Source organism: Hevea brasiliensis, chromosome 4, assembly GCF_030052815.1.
Source record: "Hevea brasiliensis isolate MT/VB/25A 57/8 chromosome 4, ASM3005281v1, whole genome shotgun sequence".
NCBI classification, from domain to species: Eukaryota; Viridiplantae; Streptophyta; class Magnoliopsida; order Malpighiales; family Euphorbiaceae; genus Hevea; species Hevea brasiliensis.
Genome location: NC_079496.1, coordinates 4031738 through 4044730, shown reverse-complemented (window position 1 = coordinate 4044730; position 12993 = coordinate 4031738). Strand labels below are relative to the sequence as shown.

At 37.7% G+C, this 12993-nt stretch overlaps 3 protein-coding genes and 1 long non-coding RNA gene across 4 annotated transcripts; all 4 read left to right on the top strand.

Annotated features, from left to right (window-relative positions):
- The first annotated feature begins 396 nt into the window (after positions 1-396).
- Positions 397-3043, top strand: LOC110654130 (primary amine oxidase). Its single transcript, XM_021810016.2, has 5 exons — positions 397-1211; positions 1314-1698; positions 1772-1885; positions 1979-2517; positions 2626-3043. The coding sequence occupies exons 1-5, from the start codon at positions 397-399 to the stop codon at positions 2828-2830; spliced, it is 2058 nt and encodes a 685-aa protein (XP_021665708.2). The 3' UTR covers positions 2831-3043.
- A 91-nt stretch (positions 3044-3134) lies between these two features.
- Positions 3135-4673, top strand: LOC131179136 (uncharacterized). The gene is made up of 2 exons (XR_009148122.1): positions 3135-4262; positions 4366-4673. It is a non-coding gene; the product is annotated as an uncharacterized LOC131179136 (long non-coding RNA).
- Positions 4674-6628: 1955 nt separating this feature from the next.
- LOC131179096 (G-type lectin S-receptor-like serine/threonine-protein kinase LECRK4) lies at positions 6629-9013 on the top strand. The gene has a single exon (XM_058144812.1). It carries the CDS (start codon positions 6653-6655, stop codon positions 9011-9013), a length of 2361 nt encoding a protein of 786 aa, XP_058000795.1. The 5' UTR covers positions 6629-6652.
- Positions 9014-10152: 1139 nt separating this feature from the next.
- Positions 10153-12619, top strand: LOC131179515 (G-type lectin S-receptor-like serine/threonine-protein kinase LECRK3). Its single transcript, XM_058146391.1, has one exon. It carries the CDS (start codon positions 10153-10155, stop codon positions 12499-12501), a length of 2349 nt encoding a protein of 782 aa, XP_058002374.1. The 3' UTR covers positions 12502-12619.
- The last annotated feature ends 374 nt before the right edge of the window (positions 12620-12993 follow it).

Below are 12993 nucleotides of genomic sequence, written 5' to 3'. Positions count from 1 at the left end.
ATACAGACATGCAAAATGTGGGAGGAGGAATGTGAAGTTGCTAGAAACATCACAATTCAAGCAGTGATGATACGGTTGGTGAAGAGTGAAGAGTTTGGCTGGCAAAATAGATACTAACTAGCAAAAACATGTTACCATTTCCATATTTTAATCATAAAAATCCAAAAAAGCATCTTTTCAACGTACCACAATTCAAGAAGTGGTGATACGGTTGGTGAAGAGCGAAGAGTTTGGCCGGCAAAATAGATATTAACTAGCAAAAACATGTTACCATTTCCATATTTTAATCATAAAAATCCAAAACATCTTTTTCAACATACAGTAAGGTCCAAGGACGTATAATTTGACGAATACCCAGAAAGAGCTTAGACTAAAACTTTCTTAATTATTATGCCAATGGCAAAAATCTTCCATTACTGTCCGCTGATGATCCCACCCATGTTCCCATTCTCCAAAACTCTCTTCTTCCTTCTCTTCTACACTCTCTCCATTATCCCCCCTCACCTATGCCAACACCCACTAGACCCACTAACCCCAGAAGAGATCACGCTGGTTCAAACCATTGTCCATAGTTCTTACCCCAACTCAACACACATCCTCACCTTTCAGTACGTTGGCCTCGAAGAACCACCCAAACCCACTGTCCTTTCATGGATAAGAAACCCTTCCAGAAAAAACCTACATCGCCAATCCTTCGTAATCGCCCGTATTGACCAAACCACTCACGAAATCATCGTAGACTTGTCACTCCGTCGGATCATTTCAGATCAAGTCTACAATGGTTATGGCTACCCTTTGTTCACTTTCGAAGAGCAAATCGCAGCCAACCAATTGCCGTTTCAGTACGCACCGTTTTTGGAGTCGATTAACAAGAGAGGGCTCAAAATTGAAGAGGTCGTTTGTGGGAGTTTTTCCGTCGGGTGGTTTGGGGAGAAAAAAAGGTCCAAGAGGATCGTGAAGGTGATGTGTTACTATTTAGATGGGACTATTAATTTGTACATGAGGCCAATTGAGGCTATTTCACTGATCGTTGACCTTGAAGACATGAAGATCATAGACTTTAAAGATAGATTAACGGTTCCAGTCCCAAAAGCGGAAGGAACTGATTTCAGAGGATCCATGCAAACGCCGCCGTTTGGACCGCTGTTGAATGGGATCACGGTGGCTCAACCTCATGGGCCAAGTTTCAGTATTGACGGACACAAGATTAGGTAAGAGTGAGGGACCACTGGCTTAACCTTTATTTATGGGGCTTTATCTAACTTGCTATAAACAGTTTTAGAATTTCCAGTGTTCTTGTGACCAAAAAACAGGTGGGCCAATTGGGATTTTCATCTAAGTTTCGATGCTCGAGCAGGTCCAGTTATATCTCTGGCATCAATATTTGATGTTGAGAAGCACAAGTTTCGTCAAGTTTTATATAAAGGGTTTGTATCAGAGCTGTTCGTTCCATATATGGACCTAACTGAAGAATGGTATTATAGGACTTTTTTTGATGCGGGTGAATATGGGTATGGTCTGTCTGCAGTGCCACTTGAGCCACTTAGGGACTGCCCAGAAAATGCATATTTCATGGACGCTTATTTTGCTAGCCAAAATGGAATGCCTGTGCAGATGCCTAACATCTTTTGCATCTTTGAGAGGTTTTCTGGGGATATCATGTGGCGTCACACTGAGACTCTGATCCCAGGCAATGTGGTAAGTGAAGTGTTACAGGGTTTTTTTGGTAGTACTGGAGCTTTGATTGATTGGAACAGGAAGTGTTTTGCAGGTTCGGGAGGTTAGGCCAGAAGTGAGCCTGGTGGTGAGGATGGTTTCAACTGTGGGCAACTATGACTACATAAATGATTGGGAATTTAAGCAGAGTGGCTCCATCAAAGTCACGGTAACTCATTTCTATTTCTCAACTAAATAAGAATAATGAACCAAATAAAAAAAATGAACTGGATTCTTACACATCATAATATTTTTTTAACAGGTTGGACTGACTGGTTTGCTAGAAGTAAGAGGATCAATATACACCCACAAAGACCAAATAGAGGAGGAAGTGTTTGGTACATTATTAGCAGAAAATACCATGGGTGCACATCATGATCACTTCCTTACTTACTACCTTGATGTTGATGTGGATGGATATGCAAACTCCTTTGTCAAATCCAGGATGCAAATGACACCAGTGACTGATGACAAATTGCCTAGGAAGAGTTATTGGAGGGTTGTTAGTGAAACTGCTAAAACAGAGTCTGATGCAAGGATTAAGCTTGGCTTGGATCAAGCTGATCTATTGGTAGTTAATCCAAACAAGAGGACCCATATTGGGAATTTCATTGGTTACCGTTTGATCCCTGGATCAACTACAAGTCCCCTCTTATCACATAATGATTACCCTCAGATTAGGGGAGCCTTCACTAACTATAATGTGTGGGTTACACCGTATAACAAGTCTGAAAAATGGGCAGGGGGACTGTATGCAGATCAGAGCAGAGGGGATAATACCCTAGCTACATGGGGCCTCAGGTGCGAATTCAATTTGATTACTCTCTGTTAAATTGAACAATAATCATATATTTATTGAAAATATTTGTTGGGTTAACTCTAATAACAGAGTCTGGGTTGCTAATGCAGGAATAGGATAATAGAAAATAGGGACATTGTGCTTTGGTACACGGTGGGTTTTCATCATGTACCATGCCAAGAAGATTTTCCAGTAATGCCAGCATTAAGCAGTGGATTTGAGCTCCGGCCAACTAATTTTTTTGAGAGAAATCCGGTGCTCAAATTCAGACCACCTCAATCTGTTCAGTGGCCAAACTGCTCTGCAAATAGATGAAGGTTTTAAAATAGTGGGATTTTGCTTGAAGTGCACTCAACATATCTTTTATGTCTTTTCTTCCTTCCTTTCTTACTCTTTCCCTACATTTCTAATAGGAGTCCATATGTTGGAAGTGTTGATCATTCTTGGACTTTTGAAATCTTGAGAGATGTTTGAACACATGAAATTTTTGTTTGAAACTCAAAGTCATCTATACGCTTCAATTTTCAATTTGATGAGCAAGATGCTTGATTATACTCCAATATCTTGTTTTAGTGTCAGCTGGGCTACTAATCTTAGAAATTGAGCATGTGGCTCACTCACAATGAGCACAAGATTTTAAAAGAGAGCATGTTAGTGTCAGGAAGTTTTCCAGTTTATGCACAGTTTAAAGGCAAAGCAAATCAAATTATTCCTGCTCCCATTGCACGAAAAGGTGCATGAAAAGGACTTTGTATGATATGTAAACTTGTCTGTGCATTCCCTGCTTAGCAAGAAAAGTTGACAGATTATAAACCGTATGTAGCCGTTATGTGGGCACGTTGATGCAATAATTTTGGATATGCTATGCCTCTTTTTATATGGTGCTAAACAATGTTTCAGTTCATAACCTATCACATTTACTGAGCTTTTCCAAGCAAGCAAACTTCCTTTGAAATATCCAAAAATCATTCAATCCATTGTAAAAAGGGGCTTAAACATATCCAAAGTTTCCTGCGTACCTTTCACTGTTGGTTGGTATGGACAACACATTACAAAACGTGCACTTAGAGTTGCGTGATTCTACAGAGGAGGATTAATTAATGTATTTGCAAGGCCTATAGAGGGAATTAGTGTCCTAGTTGATGTTGATTCTATGCAAATTAGAGCATACATTGACAGATTTAGAGCTCCTTTACCTAAAGCTGGAGGTACCGACTTTCGTTCCAAGGCAAAGCCTAATTCTACCATTTATAACGTAACAGATGGTGGGTTTACCATTGACGGCTACATGGTTAGATGGGCTAATTGCGATCTTCATTTAGCATTTGAAGATCGGGCAGCCATAGTTATATCAAAAGCCTCTATATTTGATGCAAAAATGAAGAAATTTCGTTGTGTACCACAAAGAGGTCATGTGTCCAAGACATTTGTTCCATGCATGGATCCTACCAGGAATGGTATTTAGGACTTTTATGGACGTAGGAGATACGGCTCGGCTTGAAGCCAACTCAGCTATTGATCGTAAATCCGGATAAGAAGACCCGACTCGGAAATCAAGTGGGTTACCGGTTAATTGCTGGACAACCAGTTAATTCCCTTCTCTCTAATGATGATCATCCGCACATTAGGGCTGCTTATACAAAATACCAAGCGTGGGCGACTCGCCATAACAAGTCGGAGAGATGGGCCGATGGATTTTTCGCTGACCGGAGCCGTGGTGATGATGGGTTAGCTGTGTGAGCCTCAGGTAATTTTAGGAATTTCATTTTTGTTTCATTTTTTTTTCCAATTTTTGTTTCATTAATGAAAGAAAAAGAAAATGTTTGAATGTTGATTTGTGTAATGTGCAGGAACAGAGTAATTGAGAAAAGAGATATAGTTGTATGGTACACCGTAGGGTTCCACCGCAATCCATGCCAAGAATATTTCCCGGTGATGCCCACACTTCATGATGAATTTCAGCTTCGACCTACAAATTTTTTCGAAAGCAACCCATTGCTTAACTGATCAAGAATCACAATGTATGTACAGGCAAGAATCTGCTAACTGTGGATATGTTTTGTCAGTAGGCGAAATTCTTTCAAATAACATGCTTGTGCGATAACATCATGGATGCATAATTACTTTATTTTAATGGAAATTATACGGTTTTTGCTTATAGGATTGTATAGATATGCTAGGCTGTAATAGACTCCTATCTTGTATTTGTCAGTTTTCATTAATATTTTTATGGCAAGTCAAAGAAAATAATTTTATGTTCCTAAGTTTATACTCTTCAATGTATTTGGAAAAAAAAAATCATATATTTTATTATTAAAAATTATTATAAAATATATTTTAAATTTTATGTTTCTTTTAAAATTCTTAATACATGTTATTTGTTTATTTTATAATAATATAATTAAGTTTTTATTATTATAAATAAATATTTTCTAAATAATTTAATTTTAGTTATATAAAATTTATAATATCATTTTAATTATAAAAAATATTATTTTTTATTAAAAAAATAGAAAATAAGACTTTTGTTATAAAAAATAGTGAAAAAATAAATTAAAACCATTTTTAAATTATAGTTAAATTTTGAAAAATTGGGAAATTATTTTTTTTAAAATTTTATTTAAAAAATTAACACATGTGCACATAAAACTTTATTTTTAATTTTTATAAAAAAAAAACTTTACTATTTCAATTTTGAAGAAATCAATACGCTTTAATTCTTAAAATAAAAAAAGTTGTCTAAATTTCAACTGTTGATCCTCAACTTTAAAAACACAGAAATTCTATTATTAAATTATTGATGAAGACAACTTACGCATTATTAGAGTGGACAAATGCATTTCCTTTTGCTATGATTGTTTATTTTAACTGCCAAAACAATGAAGTTTCTGAGTGTAATGATCATTATTAGGCGATTAAACGATTTCATTATCTTCTTATTTATTTTTTATAGGAAAAATTTACCATCAATTTACAGTGGATTCTAAGAAGTTGCAAGATGGACTATCCGCTAGCAATTACACCCAAACCATCAATGAAGACGTTTTTTTTTTGCCATGATCGATCAACTGAGATTGATTTTAGTAATTCCTTTAGAGATGAAAACAACTTTTTCGTAGTTGATCATGACCACTCTCTCACATATTATCTCGAACTTGACATTGCTCTTTTGTCAAATCTAAACTAATAATGGCAAGAGTACCAGAAAAAGGTTATTGGACGATTATTAGAGAAACCATGCGAACAAAAGTTGAGGCAAAAGTCTGATTTGGCTTGAACCCGATTGAACTGTGGATTGTGAACCCAAATAAAAAGTCTATGATAGGGAATTGAGTAGTTTACTGGTTGATTACTTGATTACCGGTTAATTCTCTTATATGAGAGGATGATTATCCACATATCATGGCTTCTTATACTATATATCAAGTATGAGTTATTGCCTATAACAAGTAGAAAGGTGAGTTGAAGGACTTTATGCTTATAAGAGTGGAGGTATATAAAACTCAATTTTTTTATAATATCAAAATTATTATGATAAAAAAAAGAAGCATCTATGTTTTAAATTAATTGAGTTTAGTTACTCTTTCTTTTTTGAAAGCAGTTGAATTTAGTTACTCTTAAATTATAAGTTTATATTTTAAATTACCTAAAAAAAATTAATTTTGAGGTGAATTGGAGAGGTTGACCAGTTAAGGTGGTGAATTTATAGAAATGGAAAATTTATTGGACTTATTACAAACATTTTCTGAAATTTTCCAATAATTAATGGAGTTTGTAAAAAAAATCCCACGCGGCGGCTCATGTTCAGTGATTGCCAAAGGCATTTGTTGTGGTTATTCCATCTCAGTTGAAAGATTCTTTCGTGGATGACACAATCGCACAAGTCAGGGGATATTTTCCAATTTAAAATTGGGATTTTGTCTACTCTTGGTTTTTTTTTTTTTAATCAACTAGTCTGATCTAATCACTAATCTCTATTAAGATTGATGGCCGCTGTCTCTTGCCTACCTGAATAGGTTTAATTGATTTGACTGGAATTTCTATCTAATAGAAAATACTATTTTAATAGGGAAAAACTGCTCCGGATATAACCTCTCTGTGGTTTTATATCTTTCCTACTGCTAAAGGTTCCTTGGTATGACAATGGTTCTAGTTAGGATCTTCGTTTGGTCTCTTCTCTGTGTTCTCTCTTCTGCTCAGATGACTACAAGCACAGTCACCCTGGGTTCCAGCATAACTGCTGGGATTAATTCTTCATGGCTATCACCCTCTGGTGATTTTGCTTTCGGCTTCTACCCTCTTCTTAGTGGCCTTTTTCTTGTTGGTATTTGGTTTGATAAAATCCCAGAAAGAACGCTAGCTTGGTCAGCCAACCGTGACGATCCAGCTAAAATTGGATCAACCATTCATCTGAGGCCTAATGGCCAACTTGTCCTCACACACTCAAATGGAACCGAATACTTGGTATACAATGGCACATCCACTATTTCTGCTTTGATGCAAGACGATGGCAATTTTGTCTTGCTAGACTCTTCTTCAAAAATCATCTGGCAAAGCTTTGATTTTCCTACAGACACCATTTTATTAGGCCAAGTCCTGGTTATGGGCCAGAAGCTCTACTCTAATGCAAATGGAACGGTGGATTACTCGACGGGGAGGTACATGTTGGAGGTTCAGATGGATGGCAATGTTGTTATGTCTGCCTATAGGTTTGCTGATCCTGGTTACTGGTTCACCTTAACTGCTGGAAACCAAAATGTGAGCTTGATTTTCAACCAGAGTACTGCTCTTTTATACGTTGTGAATCGTACTTCAATCATATCCACAATGACAAAGAAAGTGCCTACTCCGATTGAAGATTACTACCACCGAGTGACAATCAATGACTACGGAAATCTCCAACAGCTTGTTTACCACAAAGAAAATGGCAACAAATGGACAGTTGTGTGGGAGCCAGATTTCATTGCTGCTCAGCCTTGCACGGTGTATAATATTTGTGGGGTGTATGGCTTCTGCACTTCACCTGATAATAAAACTGTCAACTGTGATTGCTTGCCTGGCTACTCACCATGGGATCCTAATGTTCCCTCAAAAGGCTGCTACCCTAATGTGGTGATGGACTTTTGTGCTCCTAATTCTTCGACTTCAGATTTCACTATCGAAGTGATTGATAATGCTGATTTCCCAAATGGGCCTTTTGCTGATATGGCAAGGACTGCACCAGCAGATTTTGATCAATGCCAGAGTGAAATCACGGGTGATTGTTTTGCCATGGCAGCTGTTTTGGTCGAATCTGTGTGTTACAAGAAGAGAATGCCTTTGTTGAATGCTAGAAGAAGCTTCCCTTCTACAAGTAATATAGTGGCATTTCTTAAAGTTCCGAAGGTAAATAACACGAGCGAAATTCAAGACAATAACAGGCGTAAATATCCATCCGGGGCTGTTCTGTTAGCAGGACTTCTGTTGTGTTCGATAATGGCTTTGCTCTTCGCAGCAATTGCCATTTACCATCACCCTCTAGCTCAGCCTTATATAAGTATCAAGCCGGTTCCAAGTCCAAAGCCTGCAGAAATAAATTTGAAGGCATTTTCCTACCAGGAGTTGCGCCAAGCAACAGATGGTTTCAGAAATAAACTTGGGAAAGGTGCTTTTGGTACTGTCTACAGTGGGGTGTTAAATATAGAGGATAAAGATGTTGAGATTGCTGTGAAGCAGCTTGAGAAGATCATTGATCAAGGCGAAAAAGAATTCCTGACAGAAGTCCAAGTAATTGGTCTAACTCACCACAGGAATCTTGTTAGGCTGTTGGGTTTCTGCAATGAGCAGAATCATCGACTTTTGGTTTATGAGCTAATGAAGAATGGGACTTTGTCCAATTTTCTGTTTGGTGAGGAGACAAAACCAAGTTGGGATAAAAGAGCAGAAATAGTACTTGGAATTGCAAGAGGCTTGTTATACTTGCATGAAGAGTGTGAAACGCAGATCATCCATTGCGACATAAAGCCACAGAATGTTCTTCTTGACATCAATTATACAGCCAAGATAGCAGATTTTGGTCTCGCAAAGCTCCTGATGAAGGACCAGACTCGAACGAGCACGAATGTTAGAGGAACCATGGGATATATGGCGCCTGAATGGCTCAAGAATGCTCCTGTGACGACTAAAGTTGATGTCTACAGCTTTGGTGTGATGTTGCTTGAGACTATTTTTTGCAGAAGGCACTTAGAGTTGCATCAAGTTGATGAAGCAAGAGAAGGAGATGACATGATTCTAACTGATTGGGTTCTGTGTTCGGTAAGAACTAATAACTTAAAAGCCATTGTCAGCCATGATCCTGATGTTTTACAGGATTTTAATAGGTTCGAGAGAATGGTGATGGCAGGATTATGGTGCATATGTCCTAACCCAACTCTCAGACCATCATTGAAAAAGGTTATGCAAATTTTGGAAGGAACAATAGAAGTTGGTACTCCTCTGATTGATGCACAAATGTTTTAAGATCATTGGTATTATCTCCGTTTCATGCGTTTAAGATAATTGTAAACAGTGCAATATGCACCAGGGGAATGAATAAGGATTTAGGCTGTTGTTTCCATGATAAACACAGGAAGAAAACAGAGTTATATCATTCTAGTTTTTTACTTTTATTTTAAGTTTAATTATGTTCGCAGATATGCATTTCATTGGTTAAATCTTCATACATGGATTAGAATCGCAGAATCCAGCATTCTTGAAAACTCTCCGAGTTCTTGTGCCTTTTCATTTCTGTATTTATATGTAACCGTAAACAGTTTGCCTGATCTAAGTTGTAGTAATTGGAATTTGAATTATGGCCTCAATTAACACTGACTTATATAAACAGATAGCATAGCTGTTTATTCATTGCATATAAGATTATAGTGCGATTCATTGAGTTAGGCTGTCTATCTGTTCTGTTCTGCTATTAGTAGATCAATATTATAATTCAAATCCCCCCATTAGTTGACCCTAGAAATTCCATATCTTTTGCTCATATTTTTCTATTATATTTCAATAACGTGCAGAACATAAAGTTTCTGCCATTATTCTCGCATGCCTTCACCACATAATTAAGTGACGGTGTGCAAAAATTCTGACATCTAAGCTAAACCTACCAAATAATTTCTCATCTATTATATCATCTATTTGCGGGTTTTCCTTGCGTGAACATGGTTACTTGGTTAATTAATTAACGTGTTGATTGTTGACTAAGCCTCTGTGGCCATACTGTTGAATATAACAGATTACCCACCAGTGCAAAATGGAAGATTGGAAGTCCATTGACCTAGAAAGAGTCAAAGATAATAAAATGGCTCTTTTAGCGCAAGTGGTAGAGAAGAGGACTAAAGTCAGCAGATTGGAATTTGGCTTCGCCGCCTGCCATGCCTTCACCATCTTACCTTTGTTGATTGACTACTTAATTATAAATTATCCACATCCAAGTCAAAACAATATATTCAATTGGGAGTTAATGGCTATCAAATGGGAGAGGGAATTAATTTCTGGACTTGTAGAATTTCTTCCTCTTTTCACTTTGATTCATTGATAATTGTTTCCAACTCATAAACCTTTGGTAATATACTTGTTTATTTCTTCAGTTCCAAAAAAGAAAGTTAGAAATGGCTGCCAAGAAACTTCTTCCTTATCTTCTGATACTAGCGCTAAACTTCTGTGGATTACATGCCCAGATTCTGCCAAATATAAGCCTAGGTTCCAGTATTACAGCTGGAACCAATGATTCTTGGCGATCCCTCTCTGGTGAATTTGCATTTGGGTTCTATCCTCTGCAGAACAATCTCTATCTTATGGGGATTTGGTTCGACAAAATACCAGAAAGAACACTAGTCTGGTCAGCTAACCGCGATACTCCTGCAGAAGCTGGATCCACAATCCGCCTAACTTTCGCCGGTCAGCTTTTCCTAACGTATTCCAATGGTAGTGTTCAATCTGTATACGGTGGAGCGGCTGCGAGTTTAGGATTCATGGAAAATAATGGCAACTTTGTGTTGAAAGATGGCAATTCCAGAGTCATCTGGCAGAGCTTTGATTCGCCAACAGATACACTCTTACCTACTCAAGTTCTAACTAATGGCCAAATGCTCTTTTCAAATGCAAAAGGGACTACTGATTACTCAACTGGAAACTTCATGTTGGAAATGCAATATGATGGGAATTTGGTGCTTTCTGCTTATCACTTCTCTGATCCTGGATATTGGTTCACTGGAACTCTGGTCAGCAATGACAGTCTGGTGTTTGATTCTAATGCTTCCCTATACATTGTCAATAGCACCAATGATGTTATTTACTCTTTGACGGAAAACTTCTCAGCCCCGACTGGTGAGTACTATCACCGAGCAACGATTGATGATATGGGCAATTTCCAACAATATGTTTATCATAAATCAAACGGTAGTGGATGGATAAGTATGTGGAAGGCTATCCATGAACCTTGCTTGGTTAATGCTGTATGCGGTGTCAATGGCATGTGTTCTTCTCCGGATAATGAAACAGTGACCTGTAATTGCATACCAGGTTACATCCCATTGGATCCTAATCACATTTCAAAAGGGTGTCACCCTGAAACTGTGGTGAATTATTGTGCAGACCCTTCAATGAGAAATTTCACAATTGCGGTGATTGATGATGCTGACTTCCCATTCGAGGGTTTTGCAGATCTGGATAGAGTATTGAATGTTGATGTGGAGGGATGCAAAGTGGCTCTCATGGATGATTGCTATAGCATTGCTGCTTCCTTGGTTGATTCTAGATGCAATAAGAAAAGAATGCCTCTGCTAAATGCAAGAAAAAGTGCTTCTACCAAGGGAATCACTGCATTTGTCAAGGTGCCACTGAAGAGCAGCAATCCTGGCACTCAGGAAGGTGAGAAGAAAAATCATTTTAATTTTCGAGCTTTTCTGGAGATTAGTCTTATTGTTAGTGCCACTCTTGCTTTCGTGTTCGGAGCCACAGCTATCTACTATCATCCAGCTACTAGAAAATTTGTCAGAAGGAAGCACTCTTCTGATACTACTATAGGAGTCAACTTTCGAGAATTCAAATACGTAGAGCTGCATGAGGCAACAAATGGGTTTAGTAAGACCGTGGGAAGAGGATCCTCTGGTAAAGTTTACAGTGGGGTTCTAAGCTTAAAGAATATGCGGATCGAAATTGCAGTAAAGAAGCTGGAGAAAGAGATTGAGAAAAGTGAAGAGGAATTCATGACAGAACTCAAGATAATAGGCCGGACATACCACAAGAATTTGGTAAGACTATTGGGCTATTGTGTAGAGAACAATCAACGGCTTCTAGTCTATGAGTTAATGGCCAATGGCACACTATCTGATCTTCTGTTTGAGGAAGGAGAAAGGCCAAGCTGGGTTCCGAGGGCAGAAATGGTGCTTGGAATATCAAGAGGCTTGCTTTACTTTCATGAAGAGTGCGAGACCCAGATAATCCATTGTGACGTAAAGCCTCAAAATGTTCTGCTTGATGCCAATTACAGTGCCAAGATTGCAGATTTTGGCCTGTCCAAGCTATTGAACAAAGATCAAACCAGAACAGACACAAATGTAAGAGGGACAATGGGATATTTGGCACCTGAGTGGCTGAGGAATGCACCAGTGACATCTAAAGTTGATGTTTACAGTTTTGGAGTGGTGTTACTTGAAATTTTATGCTGCAGAAGGCACATTGAGTTAAATCGGGTGGAGGAAGAGAGCGAAGAGGATGATCTTGTTCTCTCGGATTGGGTTGTAAGTTGTATGATGAAAGGGAAGCTAGAGATGGTAGTAAGGCATGATCCTGAAGTATTGAGTGATTTTAAGAGGTTCGAGAGAATGGCAATGGTGGGAATATGGTGCATTCATCCTGATCCAGTTCTTAGGCCTTCTATGAAGAAGGTCACACAGATGCTGGAAGCAACGTCGGAGGTTGGAATTCCTCCTCTGCTTCACGATCAAATGTCCTAGTTTGGTCTTAAGACTCATGATAAGTAAGTTAATATTAGGGAATTAGTCAATTAATGTAATTTAGTTATGATACTTGTGAAGTCAGAAAACTTCCTCAAACGTATGATTTTTGTTGTTAGAGTTGCTTATCTTTTAAGAATGTTTGATTTTAAAGCTTATAATAAAATAATTTTAATAATATAAATTAAAAAAATAAATAAATATTAGATAAGTTAAGACCTCTCATTCTAATGGATTGGGCAAAATGTTCAACCGTTAATTTTATGGCTTCTTTTATTTTTTTTTCCATGTTAATGGGGAATGAGATTTAAGATTTTATATAGAGGGAGCATGTAATTCGGAATTACACAATAATTTCTAAAATATGAATTTATTTGATGGGTTCTTATAACTGGGAAAGAACAAGGGTTTTGTCAGACTCATCTAAGCCTACGTAATGGGAGGTTAATGTAGCGTTGTTTGAGGAAGGGAATGAATCCTTCAAAATGTTTT